Raw genomic sequence first — 18055 nt, 5'->3', positions numbered from 1 at the left:
TCACAATAATTAGTAGCAATTCTATGTCCTACTTCTACCACTAGTAGTATTTTATTTACCACTTACAAGAAGAAAGCAGGCAATAGGAACTCGCGCTTTTGAAACTCTGCCCTTTGGCCCTTGACTATTGTCCGTGTCCATCCATGGACCAACCAAAACAGAAGTGAAAAGGAGAAAAAGAAGCAACAAGAGAAGATTCTGAATGAATTCTCCGATTTCTTTGTTGCTGCTGTTGTTTTAAAAGTAAGAGAAAGAAAGGAAAAAAGCGGCAGGAAAAGAAGAAATTTCCCAAAAGAATACGATCCATTATCATCATTATTAGTGCATGATTCATCCCTTTTCTGCTTTTTCTCCTATTCGCTGAAACCCCATTTGTCCGTTCTCAAGATCCCTGATTCCAATATATAACAACTCCCCCACGATCCAGCCTCTCTGTTCTCACTTCTCATCCATCCTACTCTTTTTTTTTTATTTTTTATCTCTGCTTGATTTTCCAGTAACACAATCATTTCCACTGCACTCATTCATTTCCCTCTGTTTCTCCTTCTTCTTCCTGGTAACCCCTCTGATTGTAGTACGTAAAAAGAGAGGGTTGATTTTTCCACTTTTTTCAGTCCCATCCATCACATCCATTCTTTCCTCTCTCCTTTTCCCTTTTATCCTGTTGGATTGAGTCGTAGCTCTCAGTTTTCATGGATCTGGTTTAGTTTTGGCCTTTTTCTCTTTTTTGGTACCAGTATCGTTTTATCGAGCTCAAAAAATGGACGCTGAGAAACCCAGTTCCAAAGGGCAAGCATGGTAAGTAAAATGAACCCCTGCTTCACACATTTTCCCTTCTCCAATCAACATGATGATTCTTGCCTTTAGTAAGAATTATTTTCCTTGTAGGTTTTGTACAACAGGTTTGCCAAGCGATATTGTAATCGAAGTAGACGACATGACTTTCCATCTTCACAAGGTCAGTTTTCGTTTTCAGTTTTCACTCATTTTAGTAACTTATGCTGATTGCTTTGCATTTTTCGACTCTTCTGTGCTTTTTCTGTTTTTCAGTTTCCTCTTATGTCAAAAAGCCTAAAGCTTCACAAGCTAATAACAGAGCAAGAGAAAATTCCAAAAACAACCTCCTCCTCCTTCTCCTCCGCTAAATTCCAAAAACCCTCTGAATCAGAGAAGGACGGTGCTGATGATAATAATACTAGTACCAAGAACAAAGATGACCAAGGAGAGATTATTGCAGAGGAAGAACTAGTCGATGACGAAGATGAGGCAGAGTACTGTCACATCACACTCCCTGATTTTCCGGGAGGTTCGGAGGCTCTCGAGACCGCCGCTAAATTCTGTTATGGCGTCAAGATCGAGCTGTCGCCATCAAACGTGGCTGCTCTCCGCTGTGCTGGAGATTTTCTCCAAATGACTGAAGAGTACTCCGAGGACAACCTCATTTCCAAAACTGAGAGGTACCTCTCCCAAACTGTCCTCAGAAACATCAAAGACTCCATTCAAACGCTCCACTCTTGCCAGAAGCTCCTGCCTCTGGCCGAGAATCTCGGCATCGTTCAGCGATGCCTTGAAGCAATTGCCAGTAAAGCTTCCTCCGCAGATCCATCCCTCTTCGGTTGGCCGGTGAGCGAAGGAATTGCCGAAAGAGCTGGTAATAATGCTCGTCGGAAACTCACAGGTGCAGCTGCTGCCAGACGCGGTGGCGCAGCTGTCGCCGGAGCGGAAGTTTGGTTTGAAGAACTGACATTATTAAGTTTAGAATTTTTCAAGCGGTTGCTTTCTGCGGTGAGAGAAGGCGATGCAAGTGCTGAAATTATTGAGAACTGTCTTATGTATTACGCCAAGAAGTACATTCCAGGAATTTCGCGAGCAAATCGGAAACCTTCGTCTTCAATCTCATCATCCTCTTCAGTTCCTTCCGAAAATGAGCAGAGAGAGCTTCTGGAGACTGTAATATCTAACCTTCCCACGGAAAAGAGCTCGAGCTCCTCTACTACCACGAGATTTCTCTTCGGCTTATTACGAACAGCTAATATACTGAATTGCTCGGATGCTTGTCGTGCTACATTGGAGAAGAAAATTGGATCGCAACTGGAACAAGCAACGCTAGATGATCTACTGATTCCGAGTTATTCGTATTTGATCGAAACGCTCTACGATGTGGATTGTGTGGAAAGGATTTTAGGATACTTCCTTCGAGGATTGGAGGAGAGATCCGCGAGTAGAATCGAAGGCGAAGGGGAGAACAGCAGCGTAAGATCAGCTGGACTAATGTTGGTCGGAAAATTAATTGACGGTTACTTATCGGAAATTGCATCCGATGCTAATTTAAAGTCGGATAGGTTTTACCAGCTCGCCATTTCTTTGCCTGACCACGCCAGACTGTTCGACGACGGCCTTTATAGAGCCGTTGATGTTTATCTCAAGGTATCATGTACTGGTATAGTAATAGAGTGAAAAGCTTCATCATCTTTTTGTTTTTTTAATCAGGAAAAATAAAAAGAGTAATTTAAGAAAGTGTGAGTGTAAATTCTGGACTCTTTTTTTCTTTTTTTTTTTGGTTGCAGGCTCATCCGAGGTTGTCTGAACAAGAGAGAGAGAAAATTTGTGGTATTTTAGATTGCCAGAAGTTGACATTAGAAGCGTGCACCCACGCGGCACAGAACGAGCGGCTGCCGCTGAGGGCGGTGGTTCAAGTGCTATTTTTTGAGCAACTGCAGCTCCGGCATGCGATTGCGGGGACGCTGCTGGCGGCGGATGTGCCCCCTGCACTGGAGACGGGGAGGCAGTTGGAGCCTGGGGAGGAGGATGAGGAGGTGGTTGGGACAGGGTTGGCACGGGCGGGGGAGGGGGAGGGAGAGGGGAACGGGAACACCAGCACGTGGAGGGCGGCGGTGAGGGAGAATCAGGTGCTGCGGCTGGACATGGATAGTATGAGGACTAGGGTGCATGAATTGGAGCGTGAATGCTCTACCATGAAGAAGGCTATTGAGACGATTGATAAGGTTGGTCCTCGTCGCGAGAGAGGTGGTGGTGGCTGGAGGAGCAAGTTTGGGTGCAAATTCAAGACTCAGGTCTGTGATTCACACGAATCGGCCGCCGTAGTGGAGGCAAGAAAAGGGCGGAGCCACCGTCATAGTAGTCCAAAATAACATGTGGACTACTTTTTTTTTTTTTCCCCTTTTTTGCTCACCTATTTCTATTCTTCTGTTTTTATTTATTCGCTATCAGTAATGTAATTAATGGTAATATTTGTTTATTTTCTCATTGTGTATGATGAAGTTGCTTGTAGATTACAGACACAAATTTCTTTTCCCTTTTCGTTTTGGGAATATTTCGGTCTAAAAATGGTTTAGATTGAATAAGTTATTGACACGCGGCCTCGGTGCATCTGAAAAGGGCCTGAATAAAAGGTGTGGTTTTACGGGCTTTAGCGGGGTACGATTTTCTCAGGAAAGAAAAGAGTTTTGGGTGTTTGTTTATTTACAAACGGTGAATTCCTTTTAGATGATGATGATGACGAGGGGGAGAAATGATTACAGCAAAGTGACAAAGCAGAAGCATTAGTGGAAGTCTGTTCCTTAGCTGATACACTTTCAGAACAATCTGCATGGATGGGTTCTCCACGTCGTTTAGATGGCAAGTTCTTTTCTTGTAGCTGTCTGCACTGCGTATGCCATGTTGTTCCGGAAACTTGAGAAGTGGTCACCACAATGTACCATTTTATGCTTTAGCACTTGCTGGATTCTGGCTGTAAAGAATCTAAAGATTGAAGCCCCCCCAAAAAATTACAAGCAAATTGCAAGTTCTAATTTCTGCTTTGTTCTTTGTCTTTCTTTCGAAGTGACAGTGAGATATGATGACTCAGTAATGTTCTTTGGTGCTTGAAAGCGAAGCAAATCTCCTCCTGGCGTGGTACATTTTTTATTCTCATTTTGTATCAAGTTTCTCATATTTCAGTTTCAAAACTAAAAAACAAGTTAAGACAGAAAAGAGTGTATTACTTTCCCAGCTTTTAAACTAAGACGGGATTAACTTAGGGTGCGTTTGATAAAATTAAAATTTGAAAGCTGAAATATGAAATTTGAATTTATCAAGTTATTGAATTATTAAGTACTAAAAATCTAATACATTTGAATGTATATCATACTAAATGAGAAATGAGTAACTCATCACTTATTTTTATGAGCAATTTTTGTTAGAAAATTTAGTGTCACTTAATGAATTTAGATGTTCAATTTTTGGTTATCAAACGCATCTGAACAGTTAAAACCTAAATCTATTAATTTTGCGTGTTGAATCGGATTATTATTTATTTTTTAACCTTGCCACTTGAAGAGGGATAGAATTTAAAAAGTGGAGAAGGGATGGAAAGATTTGAACATAATAAAGACTTTGCCGTTGACCACTTGATGGAAAAGTATTGGATTTACTAATGGCCTACTTTTTATTTGTGTTTAAGAGCTAATTTCACATAATCATAAACTAAACTGTAGACTTTTTTGTGCGTGCCTATATATAGATATAGATATCTCAAACGGTTCATTTCCATTAATCTGTAAAGGAAAACCCCTATTTACAATCACATCCTAGATAAGTCGAATGGCTTAATCCATATACTGTGTAACCCGTAATAATGGCTTAATCTATCTATGCTTCCGTTCGACATCATCATGTTTCCGCTTGACTTTCATGCTTTGTACAATAAGGGAAACAACATAATTGGAACATTTCTTTGAGCATAATGATGATGATATCTTCCAGTGCTGTAGACCTTTTTTGTATATTCAAAACAAGATTTTCTGACATCTCTGAAATGACTTATTATCACCATTCAAGTTTTATTTCTATAGCAGCTTGTGCTAAAATAACAAAATAAGCCCTTTGAAGTCTAAATTGCATCAGAATTAAGAATGATGAGCTTGACATTTCGTTCAAAGTTATGTGAAAATAAAGTTCAAGTTGCGACATTAACGCAAGCCCTATCCATTTAGTCCAAAATCAAAGTATTATTATGCCTTTTCACCCGTTATCGATGTTGTTGCCAATCAGTCCGTTTCCAATTTCCCATCTCTCAGAAAACAGCATCCCACCAACCAAAAAAAAAACGCGCACTTCCAACCAACCAGAGCTGGTAAAATGGTTCTCTTTCTAGTGATTTGGTTTTCAGTTGATATGGTTGCACTTGTTTGTTTCGTAGAAAGTACCATAGGGGAAGAAAACAAAATTTTGATTATGGGCATTCATTTTGAGACAAAAAAAAAATGCAAAATTTGCTTAGAAAAATCAAGAAAACGTGCATCAATGTCCCGTGGTTTGATTTAAGGCTTTAATAAAATCTACTAAATGAATAGGCATTTTACATCAATACAGCATATTAATTTATGTTTTTTTTTCTTGTTACTAGTAATAGTTCACATAATTTGCACGTGATTATATTAACTCAAATATAAGATCACTTAGATATAAAATTTTTTTAATGAAAATTGATTGTTTACCTGATAACAGAATATTTATATTTTCAATTTATTAAATCAATTGTTGTTACATGTTACAAAAGACTCTCTAGATACGAACTTTTTGATTTATTATATTTTGAATTTATTTTGAGCTTTTGGGTAAATTATAGATCTAGTTTTGATAAATAATTCTTAATATGGCTATGTTTCACCAAAGTTGTTTGATGAAAGAAAATCCAACATTTAATCATAATTGTTTTCATTAATGTTATAGAAAAATGTCGATTTAACCCTTCATTAAATGTTGGATTTTTTCTCATACAAGTAACGTTTAATCAACATTTTGGTGAAACATTTAGTGAAACAATTATGATTGTTTTCAATGTCACCCAAACTTTCATGGGATTATGTGAATCACCAAAGTTTAATGGACCCTGGAATTATCACTTGCTCATTTATTTGGGTATTGTGAATTTCAATTGGGAGACCCGAGGCGAGGCCCGCGGGTTCGGAGACATAGCATCGAAGTCCGCCCTGGGCCTCTCAACGCCATCCACGTTGTGTATCCCCCGCGGTCAAGAAAAACAGTTTAGATCCGCACTGCCAGTGTCTCTAGGCTGGAAAAACCCGCTTCAAAAACTGATGGAGTACGCATCATTTATGTCATTATCTTTAACAATCAAAACCTCAATTTCCATCCCATTTGTTATTGCAGATTTAAAGCATTTCGTATATTAAATTCTCAAACAAAACTAAAGAAAAATCGAGTAGGAGAAATCAGCAATGGGGAGGAGCCCAGTTGATTATTTGGCCATGAAAACGGACCAAAATCCAGTCACGGCTGAATTGATTGATTCTGACATCAATGAATTGAAAATGGCAGCCAAGAAACTCTTCAACCACGCGACCAGACTCAGCGGCCTTGCTGTTGGAACATCTTTTCTCAAATGGGTCGCATCTTTCGCTGCCATGTAAGCTAATTTCCCACTGCCACACCTCTCATTAGTCTCTATTTCTTCGAGTTAGCCGTCAGCTCTCGTCAATTTGTTCAAATGTAATCATCGGAACTTAACTCAATTTGTTGAAGTTTGCGTGTGATCATGGCGGTGGAGTTTTATAATCGTGTTTAATTATCATGTGAAGTGGGCTTTGCTCTAATCCTTGAATGATGATGTTCTTTTTTGTCAAAAAATGAAATAATGATGGAAGAACCCTGTAAATTGTTTTCGATGTCAAAGTGTTGAGGGTCTTTCCACCTAAAGAATCAATAAACAAACTTTGGACCTTTCACGCAATGATCTTGATGATGATTGTTAAACGTTGTGACTCTCAATTCTTCTCAACTTTATCTCCTTTGTTGACTCTTGTTTGTGAAAGGGTGGAATTCTGTCAAAACAACTTTATAGAACGGCTTTGACTCGTGCCATTATTGGTATTGGTAAACTATCGATCAGGGACTATATCAACAAAACAGGGTCCTTTTTTTTTTTTTTTTCAAAGCCGATTATATATATATATACATATAAAAGAGGATATGCATAAAATCTTGATCTTGACTAGATAGTATATCCATCAGATATGTTTGTTCAAATTTGTCAATTCTGTTACCAGATGAGTGGCTCAAATCCAATTTGTTTGTTGGTTGACTAAGGCCGGTTATTTCACACATTGTTGAGATGATAGACGGATTGGAATTTCCATTTGTTGGGCCAATGGGGTGGGAAAGATAGATAAATCTACACCGGTGCTGCCCATTGATAGGCAAATGCATAGAGTTTGAGTGGAGACTTCCTCTTAGAGAAGTTGTGTGGCTACTCTTTCTCCCACCGTATTCACCAATCAAATCGCATATTAGAGAAAACTGACCATTTCATTCATGCATCTTTGTGCAATATTACTGCTTAGTGCCTTGCTGGAATGCCAAGAAAACTAATGTTGAGCAGTGATTAATATTAAAAAGTGAGCAGATTGGCTGATGACGGGAATGTCTCTTTAGTCGTCACTATTACTGGCCGCCTCTATCTTAGCACCTTCTCATCCTACCAGATTAGAGTGTGTGGATGTGGTCTGAGCTATGCCCTCATTAAAAAAAAAAAAAAAAAAAAAAAAAAAAAAAGGTGGATAACAGTCACCAGGTAATTATCATGGTAACTACAGATGAATGACTTTGCTATGCAAAATTCCTAAAACATGGAGACAAATATATGCTCAATTTTATCAATATTGTAAACAAAGAACCATTTTGGTGCAATGTCAGCTTACCAAGAAAAAAAGTTGCCACTAATAAGCATTCCGTCATCTACTCGTCTCAGGAAAAGCCTGCAGGTTAACCTCTTGATTGACTAACTTAGCAACTTTCTGGCAGGTTAATTGCTAATGACTCAGTGCCTTCAGTTAGAAAAATGTCAATGGGACTGACATTCATGAGGCTCTCATATGTAGCATGGCTAACACATTTGTCCAATCTGTGGAGGGATTGCCACGACATTTTTCTGATTTATGTATATGGTTTTCTTGTATGTTAATTTCTCTCTCGACAGATTTTGACTTCTCCTCTTTCTCTTAATTTGTAGTTATTTTTCTGGATGCACAAAAGTTAATGTTGTAGTGAATATCTGCTGTCAATTTTTGTCAGACCATCAGAATTACCTTGTGAACAGACTCTGCATGTTAACCCACACTCTGCTTCTGCTGTAGTTATCTGTTGATATTGGATCGGACAAATTGGAGGACTAACATGCTGACTTCACTTTTAGTACCATACATCTTTTTCAGTTTGCCTGCAGCTCTTTTCAGCTTCTTGAGGTGATCATTTTGAGTTCCTCATCTTTTTGTTCTCCTTCTCTCTGAATTTGAGAGTTAAATAAATTCCCCTCACAACATGTAATCCGCTTTGCGATTTAGGGGAGAGTTCGGGAAGTGGGTTGCTTTCATTGCTGTTGTACTGAGGCTTTTCTACCCTCGACATTTCCCAGGTATGGAGAATTTTTTGGAAGTGGCATGTGTCATTTTTCGTCTCTGCAAGATCATGTTTCCCTTCCACTGGCTTTGACATTTGACCAGTGGTTTTTGTGAATTACAGACTGGCTGGAGATGCCTGGTGCACTAATACTTTTGCTGGTGGTTTCCCCAAGCTTCTTTGCTCACGCCCTGAGGAACAACCTGGTTGGCGTTTTCATATGCCTCATTATCGGTTGCTATCTCCTGCAAGAGCATATCCGGGCATCTGGAGGATTCCGTAATTCTTTCACGCAAAAACATGGTATTTCTAACACCGTCGGCATCATCCTCTTGCTGGTGTACCCAATCTGGTCCTTGGTACTTCACTTCCTCTGATTTCGTTTTCGTGGATGATGATGATGCTTTGGACATCGCTTCTTTAAACTTTCATTGCTCCACAAGTTCAGTGATTGATTAGTTATCGAAGTAAAAATCAAATCAATCAAACCCGAGTATTAATTGTTACCCGTAGAATAGGAATTCTTTGCTTTCCTGTGTACTGCTTGGTTTGCAAGGGAAAGATGACTCTGCAAATACTCCCACGTAACTTTTTTGATTTATTACTGGAGATTCATTATTATCATATCCTTGTGCAATCGCGGAAAAAAAACCTATTAACTCCTCGTCTTTATTTCCATCTAGATTCAGAGCTTCAGAAGAATTACTCTTCTGAAGATTTCCTTATCATCGGAAAATGCCAGCAACCGAGCGAGCACTAGAGGGACGCTGCATTTGCTACAAGTAATTGACATGATATGGTATACCCAGCTGAGTCAAGGACAAAAACAATAAGTTAACATAACAAAAAAAAAAAAATCTGCTTTTTAAGAATCAATTTAACAAAATCAGAATCAATCGAGAACACGTCAGCATCTCCCTGAATTCTAGTATGAAACTTTTGAACAAATATTTTAGAGAGCTTTTTCTAATTTTAAACAATATCTCAGACTCAAAAGGAAAACGTGGCGAGCATACAAGCTGAGACGAACGTTTTTGTAGACAGGATGTGTGGGCCTTGGCCCTTAATATGCAAGAAAAAAAGCCCAAAACTTTGAAATTTTACGTGACCGCTCAAAAGCAGGCCAGTGCTGTGCACAGTGAACATCCTTCAAGGCTCAATGAAATCCGCGGAGCTTTTCTCAACCCTAACCCTAGCAATCAGAAGACTGCCGAGTCTCCGCTCCAATGTGAATAAATACAACTGCGTTGCCCCAACCAATTCCCTAGGTTTTGTTCTGCTAATGCCGTTCCTCACTAGCTCGTAAGTGCTGTACTCTTTCCAATCATTTCCAGTTCGAACTAATAACTGAGTCAATCATCGCCCGGTATTCTTTAAGAGTGTGTGTATATATATATTTTGCTTCTTCTTTCGTTTTTCGATGATCTTTTTCGGGTGTTTCTCAGTGATGAAGATTTTTCAGATGACGAGTCTGATCGAAAATCCATTCGTTTACAATCGTGACGACAAATCGAGGCATTTGTCTGAGAGAAACTCCTTTTTTGTTTATTATTCTATTTTTCTTCATTTTCTCCTCAACATTTTTAATATCTTCCCCCCAATACCGAAGTATTGTTCTGCTTTAGTTAAGCAGCACTATTTGAAGTCAGGAATGATAATTGTAATATTTTGTTCTGAATATTCAAGTGATTGAACGAATGAATGAATTCCTGCTCATCCTCAATTCTTGGCTTCACTCGTTAATTTGCTGCTACACATTGAGTCTTCTTTTTCAATTTTTTTTTCTCGTTAAATTTTCTTCTCTCTTCCTTTTTCAAATATTGACTTTAGCAAATGGAGATACGGCGGGAATGCTGTCCCAAGGCTGTTTATGACCTTCGGTTGCAGCTGGGAAAATTTGTCCACTTTTCGGACCTTAGCTGGAAACGATGAACAACTCTGCACAAACTTTGCTGAGGTTTAATCAACTAATTGTGATGTTTATGCTTAATTTACCCCAAAGGTAAAACTTGTTCATGTCTCATGGCAGAGTAAATGGTTCAAAATCATACAATCTCATGATCACGGCGTGCCTGGCTGTGTTTTTTCCCTATGAAGGAAATTTGCTGGATTTGATACGCTGCTCTAAATCCATCTAGTCTTAGTCTACTATTTTGGTTTTTTCCAATACATATGAAACAGGAAACTCTGATAAATGATGGGGTAAATAATGTGGCAATGATGAGAAAAACTCTGTTAAACAATGAGGAACCCCTTCCTGTTATTCATTCATACGAACAGAATAGCAGCGTGGTAGCCATGATTATTTTCAAGCACTTTTGAGCCACATTCTCTCCACATTTTTGAGTATATTTTTTTAGGTCCCAATAGGTGGGTGATAATTGGAGCCCGATCAGGCAATTATTATCCTTATTATTATGGATTTTTTAATAAATAATTCAGTTATTGCTGAGATGAATGATTACTGGAGCTCATATCATATAGTAAGAATGATTTCAGGCGTACAAGAGTGTCTTATGATCAAAGAGAATGACTCAACTCACTTTGGGTTGTGAATTAGATCCTGAGTAAATATCCGGCTACCCTCTTCGAAAAATGAAAAAGGGTAAAACCAGTGTATCAATATCATTCTTCGCATGGAAAATAACGAGGATCTTTGTTTTACCATTATGAATTGCAATGCTTCCGTCGGTGATTTGTAAGACAGCAGCTGTGTGACAGAGTGCTTTCACTACTGTTAGTGGGCACGATTTGCTTTGCTGTAAATATTTTGCATTCTCAAGAACATATTTATACATGTTAATATAAGTCATAGTATTTTATAACAAGATTCGCTCGCATGGTTGGACTCAAAAGGACGTTTATTTGTTACCTTAATAAATTTGATCATGTAATGACTCAATGGCCCTAATATAATCTTACTAGTATCACAATTTTTCTGAACTTGTTTGGGTATCTCCGGGAACAAATATTTTATCGACTTGTTTAAAGAGTTGGGAATCTCTCTGCCCATTCTAAACAGTGCATGCAGAATTGGGCAACTCTAAGTGCTAAAACATACTGATGAGATGATCACTTAAAACAACTGATGGATTTAGAGCTGGACAATTTAACATAGGAGATGGCAGCTTGTAATTAGTGCTTCACTAGAAGAAATAAATCATCAGATAATAACCAGAACAAAATGATTGTTAACTATAAAAGGATAAACCAAGTAAATATAAAGGATTAACAAACCAAGTAAATATAAAGGATTAACAAACCAAGTAAATATAAGGGAAATTTGCCAAATTGGACCCTAACATTTACCAAAAACACTTTTTTAGTCCCTGACATATAAAATCAGCCAAAATGCTCCTTCACATTTAAATTGTGAGCCAATTTGGTCCTATTGCTCGTTTTTGCTCATTTCTCCGGCTAAAAATAGCACGCCCCTCTCATGTGGTCATATTTTTAGGGGCAAAACCGGAAACACATTTCATTACCTGTTGAAAGTAAAGGATAGGGGACCACCACCAAAATACACATTTCACCTTTAGCTCTCAAATTACCCTTTCCCTTTGGCTCTCAAATTACCCTTTCAAGAAACCCTATTTGCATCCCCAAATTAACAAGCATATGGAGCCAAAGGTGATTTGAGAGTGAATGGACAATTTTGTTATAATCAATCTTGAAAATTGGACAATTCAACTTAAGAGTGAATGGTCACCCTTAGATTGGAAAATGGAGAATTCACAAGCTTTATGCCCTGATCTGGCGAGAAGATTTCGCTGAATGAGTGAAGTTTTTTGTGGCATCCTGAATACTTTGTGCACCTTCCATACATGATGCTTGAGCCGCCCCTTTTAGGCAAAGGAATCACACGAAAAGAAAGGCTAAGTTTCCTGGAAGGATCACATTTTCTTTACCAAACTTGCCAAGTTGGTCTCGGTGAAGTCGTCTTCCTCGGTGTGCAGGGACGGCGGCGGCGGCGGCAGCAAGCTCAAGTGGCCGTCGCTGCTGCCAATAGAAGCGATGGAGCGGAAGGAACAAGAGCTGGGATCGGTCAGAGTGTCGGCTTCGAGAGGGGAAGTTTGAGCAATGATAATATTGCGAAACTCGTCTTCCAGGCGGGCCATGGTGATCTGGATCGCGCTGTTGGCCTTAGCAGAGTCGTCTGAGATGCTGGCGGATTCCATTGACCGTTGGATTTCATCCACGGCTTGGAAGTATTTGTCGATCTCATATCGATCGCCGTCGAAGATCATTCTGTCCCTGGCGTCCTCGGAGGCTGTGGAGTCCCAGCGGAGGATGATTTTCTCAGCTGATGCAATAGCCACGGCGTCGTTTTCCGGTGGCTCCATAGAGAGTAAAGGGTAATTTGAGAGCCAAAGGTAAAATGTGTATTTTGGTGGTGGTCCCCTATCCTTTTACTTTCAACCGGTAATGAAATGTGTTTCCGGTTTTGCCCCTAAAAATATGACAACGTGAGAGGGACGTGCTATTTTTAGCCGGAGAAACGAGCAAAAACGAGCAATAGGACCAAATTGGCTCACAATTTAAATGTGAAGGAGCATTTTGGCTGATTTTATATGTCAGGGACTAAAAAAGTGTTTTTGGTAAATGTTAGGGACCAATTTGGCAAATTTTCCTAAATATAAAGGATTAACTGTAGTGACCACAATTCAACCAACTACTTCAGGGGAGATCTATGAGGTATCCCTTTTCTTCTCCTTTTCCTTCTACTGGTGGAGACTTCGCCTTCTTTCGTACCATTTGAGGGTATTATTGTGGCATTTGAAGGTTGATCAATTGAAGGCTTTATTATGTTTTCTGAAGGTTGAGCAACAGGATCAGGATTAATGGGGTTCAACTCCGATTGAAGGCTTTATGGTGCTATTTGAAGGCCGATCAATTGAAGGCTTTTCTGAAGCTTGATCAACAGGATCAAGGTCGATGGGTTCAACTCCAAATCCAACCTGCAAAGAAACAAATAATTTTTGTGTATAGCATATTTAAAACAACGGCATATCAATAATATTTCCAAAATAATCCTTACTTTGCAGGCAATCGAACAAAATTTATATTGTGACCCTTTAACGTGTCCTTTGCATATCGCACACTTGGAGCATGCTTTTTCCTCTTGAATGTAGGAAGAAAATTTGGTGGGAGTTAATTAAAAAGGGCTGTATGCCAGAAACATCCATATATCTCCTGATATGATTAGCTCGGATAGACACTCCATACGATGCTTTAAAAACCTATAATAACAACAACTATATAACATTAAGGTAACTCGGTACAGATCACATTAAGAAGAAAATATCAATGTAAAGAAGAATCTTACTCGTATGGTTTCGTGGCGCCATTGTGAGAAAGATATGAGCACTTGTCGCAAATAGGTCCATCCATACAAGTTATGCAGTAGATTACCTTCCGAGAATGGCCTGATATTCTACAATCATTGTAGAACGTTACGGATTGGAGAACGGGGGTCAACCACTGCGGTTGATCAATTCCACTGGACATCATGAATTATCACAATACTTTGCTATGAAATACAGTACAGTAAATAAATTTTTAGGTTTAGAGGACATATATATATATATATATATATATATATATAATGTATGCAGTGCAAGTTCCAAGCTTTATGTGCATTGGGAAATCACAGTACTTGCTATTAATCGACTCAAATAAATTGGACACGCGAAGCAAGAAATGGAAAGTAGCTCATATTTTACAATCTCCTTTTTAGTAGTTTGATTTGCCATAAATTAACTAGAGAACTTCCCAACATTGTTTCATGTTCTTATGTTTATAGAATTGTGTAAATGAGGCAAAGAGGCTTGCTGATCGTTTATAGTAATAAATTTGAAGCATAGGTAATAGTAATATTGGACATTAACACATTTGAAAATATAGGAATTATGTGTTATAGCATACGTTTTTGGTATCATGATGCTTAGTAGTAGAAAAGTTTCTCAAATTATAAATTAACTCAACATTATGATGTAACTAAAACACTGAACTGCAATTTTGTTATTCAGTATGTTTCTGTTTTGGTTTTGAGGTGTGGCGATGGATAATGGCAAACGAAAGCTAGAATAATAAATTTGATTAACCACATCGCATGGCCTATTAGCTCAGTTGGTTAGAGCGTCGTGCTAATAACGCGAAGGTCGCAGGTTCGAGACCTGCATGGGCCATTGTCACTGTTTTGTTTACCCTATCATATATTTTACTTTTCTCCTCTCTCTCTCTCTCTCTTTTTTGCCCTATATATCTTACTTTCTCTCCAGACTATTTTGTGATTTTCAATAAGTAATCATTTCTTTAATAAGTTGTTTACCCTATGCAGCTTGCTTGCTCTCCTGTCCATTTTCTGACTTTCAATAAGAATTATAATTCTTTAATAAGTTCAGCACTCCCATTGATAGGAATTCACATAATGACAGATAAAAACCGTTTTCACAAGTTATAGATGAAAACACCAAAAAGCATAATATAGAATTAGATGAGATTTTTATCCCCAGCCGAATACAATCTGACCTTCACCTTTCCGGCTCCCAGGCATCTATGCCCAAATTCCTCCACCACGAAAAAGTGAATAACAAGATTTTGTTTTCTTAATTTATTTTGGGAAACCAACAAATTTTTTTCCTTTTTTTTTCGACGACGATAATAATTATATAACTTTTTCTATCCTAATGTACAAAAGAAGGCGACTAAAAAAACTTGTGTATTAGAAATTAATAGATATATAGATCTGATTAGATCAAACGAATATTTTGGCACCACTCTTAAATTTTTTTTATTACAAATGGAGTTTAAACCTTCACCTACAACTCAAAAAGAAACTTAAATCAAATCCCTCTTTGGTGGCCATTGAAACAAGCTCAGTGGTTTTTTCGCTTTGTTTTCTCGTTGTTGCATTTCTTCTCCTTTTGATTTTGGCTATAGAAATCAAACAAAAACGTGGCTGTCATTCAACGTCCAGCCTGATTGCAGGAGTTGGTATCTTTATCCAAAACACCAAGTTTGCCAGGTGGCAAGTCATAAATCCAGTAACATTAGATCAGAGTAACCAATGAAAGAAGACCTTATCCTATCTCTTATCTTACTCAGAGCAAAGCCACCAAAATATTTTTGTACTTCTTCTCCCACACAGATCATTTCCTATTGCTTACTTTGTAAGGGCGATTCAGGGGGGCATAGGATAGGAGCAGAGTAATCATCAAGAACAGAGAAAGAAGACAATGGCAGCCTCACTACAAGCAGCCGCTACCCTCATGCAACCTGCCAAGGTTGGTGTTGCATCCCGAAACAACGTCCAGCTGAGATCTTCTCCAAACCTTAGCAAGGCTTTCGGAGTCGAACAATCTTCGGCGAGGCTAACTTGCTCTCTTCAAGCTGATCTCAAGGATTTGGCTCAGAAGTGCACTGATGCAGCTAAGGTTGCTGGCTTCGCTCTGGCCACTTCTGCCCTCGTTGTCTCGGTAGGTAGCCTTGATAATTTACCACGATTCCATTTTAAACATGATTTGTAAGTATAACCGACTGTGATCGTGAATTAACAATAGCAGGAGTGTATTGAGATGCTAACAATTGTTCAATAGAGTCAGATGTCCTTAGTATAGCATGCATGTACTGACAAGAAGTTGAAATTAGGCTAGCTAAAGGAGGATTTGGAGAATGTTGCGTGACAAGATTCTGAAAATTAATACTAGTGATCACTGCCACCAGCTCCTTATTTTTGTCAAGACACTCATAAGCATTTGAAGTTTGTAAATTGGACAGATGTAACCATTCATATCATCCACATCAGAAGCACTTTTCCCTATCTGAATTTCAGCCTTTCACACAAATTGTTTGTACAACTAGTTTGTGAAATAAGCATTTGAAGTTTGTGAAATTGTTTGTACAACTAGCTTCAGAAAAGAATGGACGTTATATCAGATACTACCTGGAAAAGCAACGACCACGTTTGACTCTGGATGAGAAGATACTATTAATAACCACAAATAACAAGAAGAAATAGCGTAGGACATGTAGCATGTATGTTTGTGATGTGCAAGAGAAAATCCTTGTCCCTGGTTTTACAGGGGACAGCTTACATGGCTCGCTCAGCTATAAGAATAGGGTGGATAGTGACAAGATGTTTTTGCAGCTTGATATATTTATACAATTTTGTTGAATGCATTGGAGTGACCAAAGCTTTAAATGAAACTGCAAAAGATAAAACAAAAGGAAGTCGTGAAGAACTGACACTTAGAGTGCAATCTCGTTAAGATTGGTCTTTAAAATTCTAAATTTGCAGAATTCATTTCCGGAATGTTGTCATCTATACTGTGTGTGATTGAGGACATCCCTTTTTTCTTCTTACAATCATTTTGGGAGCCATCTATTCTAGTAGCATGACTAACTCGAAAAATGTGACTTACTGATGGGTCATTAGGGAGCAAACGCTGAGGGAGTGCCAAAAAGGCTTACCTATGATGAAATCCAGAGCAAGACATACCTCGAAGTAAAGGGGACTGGAACTGCAAATCAGTGCCCAACCATTGATGGCGGTGTTGACAAATTTGCCTTCAAGCCCGGCAAATACGATGCCAAAAAGCTGTGCTTGGAGCCCACTTCCTTCACTGTGAAGGCTGAGGGTGCTAACAAGAATGCACCCCCAGAGTTCCAAAAGACCAAGCTCATGACCCGCCTAACCTACACCCTTGATGAGATTGAAGGACCCTTTGAAGTAAATACTGATGGAACAATAAAATTTGTCGAAAAGGATGGAATCGACTATGCTGCAGTTACAGTTCAGCTTCCCGGGGGTGAGCGCGTGCCATTCCTCTTCACCATCAAACAGCTAGTTGCTTCAGGCAAACCAGAGAGCTTCAGCGGTGAATTTCTCGTGCCATCATACAGAGGTTCATCCTTCCTTGACCCAAAGGGCAGGGGTGGATCTACCGGTTATGACAGTGCAGTTGCATTGCCTGCTGGAGGCAGAGGAGACGAGGAGGAACTTGTGAAGGAAAACATCAAGAACGTTTCATCTTCATCAGGGAAGATCACCTTGAGCGTAACCAAGAGCAAGCCTGAAACTGGAGAAGTGATTGGAGTATTTGAGAGCGTTCAGCCATCTGACACTGACTTGGGATCAAAGGCCCCCAAGGAAGTAAAAATCCAAGGAATATGGTATGCTCAACTTGAATGATAGAGAGGGTCTTGAGCATCAATTAATGTACTCATTTCTTCGTATTGAGTTTTGCTGTAACGCTTTTAAGGTAATCCATATCCCACTGAACATTCCCCCAAAAAACCCACCATAGAAACGTGGAGACAGTTATCCTGCTTGTATATTATGATGATGTTTCTTCCGGTAAAAAAAAAAGGGGGGGTTTCAAATTCAACTCTGCATCGAGATGTTACATGTTAGAATTGATAGACTTCCAGAATGCTAGGGAGATGACAACAGTAAAGGAAATTTAACCAAGTTTGTATGGAATTTCGACTGAACAGTAATGAAACTGAATCAAACGTCAGAACAAGCATGTCAATAGCGATAGCAAGCTTGTCAGTGCAATTGTACAAACGACACTCCTCCTCCGTGTAATTTGTAAAAGTCTTGCATAATACTACTGATCAAACTGCTGGGGAG

General features: G+C 38.9%; 3 protein-coding genes, 1 long non-coding RNA gene and 2 other non-coding genes across 6 annotated transcripts; all 6 read left to right on the top strand.

Annotated features, from left to right (window-relative positions):
• The first annotated feature begins 98 nt into the window (after positions 1-98).
• On the top strand, positions 99-3259 carry LOC140011159 (BTB/POZ domain-containing protein At5g66560-like). The gene is made up of 4 exons (XM_072059660.1): positions 99-798; positions 889-958; positions 1051-2427; positions 2568-3259. The coding sequence occupies exons 1-4, from the start codon at positions 761-763 to the stop codon at positions 3150-3152; spliced, it is 2070 nt and encodes a 689-aa protein (XP_071915761.1). The 5' UTR covers positions 99-760; the 3' UTR covers positions 3153-3259.
• A 2812-nt stretch (positions 3260-6071) lies between these two features.
• On the top strand, positions 6072-9042 carry LOC113701577 (cold-regulated 413 plasma membrane protein 2). The gene is made up of 4 exons (XM_027222300.2): positions 6072-6430; positions 8157-8264; positions 8364-8434; positions 8542-9042. The coding sequence occupies exons 1-4, from the start codon at positions 6243-6245 to the stop codon at positions 8793-8795; spliced, it is 621 nt and encodes a 206-aa protein (XP_027078101.1). The 5' UTR covers positions 6072-6242; the 3' UTR covers positions 8796-9042.
• Positions 9043-9534: 492 nt separating this feature from the next.
• Positions 9535-10141, top strand: LOC113701530 (uncharacterized). The gene is made up of 2 exons (XR_003450932.2): positions 9535-9720; positions 9864-10141. It is a non-coding gene; the product is annotated as an uncharacterized lncRNA (long non-coding RNA).
• Positions 9858-9950, top strand: LOC113702552 (small nucleolar RNA SNOR75). The gene has a single exon (XR_003451190.1). It is a non-coding gene; the product is annotated as a small nucleolar RNA SNOR75 (small nucleolar RNA).
• A 4391-nt stretch (positions 10142-14532) lies between the features above and the next one.
• TRNAI-AAU (transfer RNA isoleucine (anticodon AAU)) lies at positions 14533-14606 on the top strand. The gene has a single exon. It is a non-coding gene; the product is annotated as a tRNA-Ile (tRNA).
• Positions 14607-15466: 860 nt separating this feature from the next.
• On the top strand, positions 15467-17807 carry LOC113702187 (oxygen-evolving enhancer protein 1, chloroplastic). The gene is made up of 2 exons (XM_027223252.2): positions 15467-15896; positions 16856-17807. Exons 1-2 carry the CDS (start codon positions 15657-15659, stop codon positions 17609-17611), a joined length of 996 nt encoding a protein of 331 aa, XP_027079053.1. The 5' UTR covers positions 15467-15656; the 3' UTR covers positions 17612-17807.
• The last annotated feature ends 248 nt before the right edge of the window (positions 17808-18055 follow it).

Source organism: Coffea arabica, chromosome 7e (genome assembly GCF_036785885.1).
Source record: "Coffea arabica cultivar ET-39 chromosome 7e, Coffea Arabica ET-39 HiFi, whole genome shotgun sequence".
NCBI lineage: Eukaryota > Viridiplantae > Streptophyta > Magnoliopsida > Gentianales > Rubiaceae > Coffea > Coffea arabica.
The sequence above is the reverse complement of the archived record's forward strand: the minus strand, read 5'-3'. Positions and strand labels throughout refer to the sequence as shown.

Coding starts and splice junctions, on each gene's coding strand:
- LOC140011159 (XM_072059660.1), top strand. CDS start 761: ATGGACGCTGAGAAACCCAGTTCCAAAGGGCAAGCATG. Junction 799..888: donor AGTTCCAAAGGGCAAGCATG/GTAAGTAAAATG, acceptor TTTTCCTTGTAG/GTTTTGTACAACAGGTTTGC. Junction 2,428..2,567: donor CCGTTGATGTTTATCTCAAG/GTATCATGTACT, acceptor TTTTGGTTGCAG/GCTCATCCGAGGTTGTCTGA.
- LOC113701577 (XM_027222300.2), top strand. CDS start 6,243: ATGGGGAGGAGCCCAGTTGATTATTTGGCCATGAAAACGGACCAAAAT. Junction 8,265..8,363: donor GCTCTTTTCAGCTTCTTGAG/GTGATCATTTTG, acceptor TTTGCGATTTAG/GGGAGAGTTCGGGAAGTGGG. Junction 8,435..8,541: donor CTACCCTCGACATTTCCCAG/GTATGGAGAATT, acceptor TGTGAATTACAG/ACTGGCTGGAGATGCCTGGT.
- LOC113702187 (XM_027223252.2), top strand. CDS start 15,657: ATGGCAGCCTCACTACAAGCAGCCGCTACCCTCATGCAACCTGCCAAG. Junction 15,897..16,855: donor CTTCTGCCCTCGTTGTCTCG/GTAGGTAGCCTT, acceptor ATGGGTCATTAG/GGAGCAAACGCTGAGGGAGT.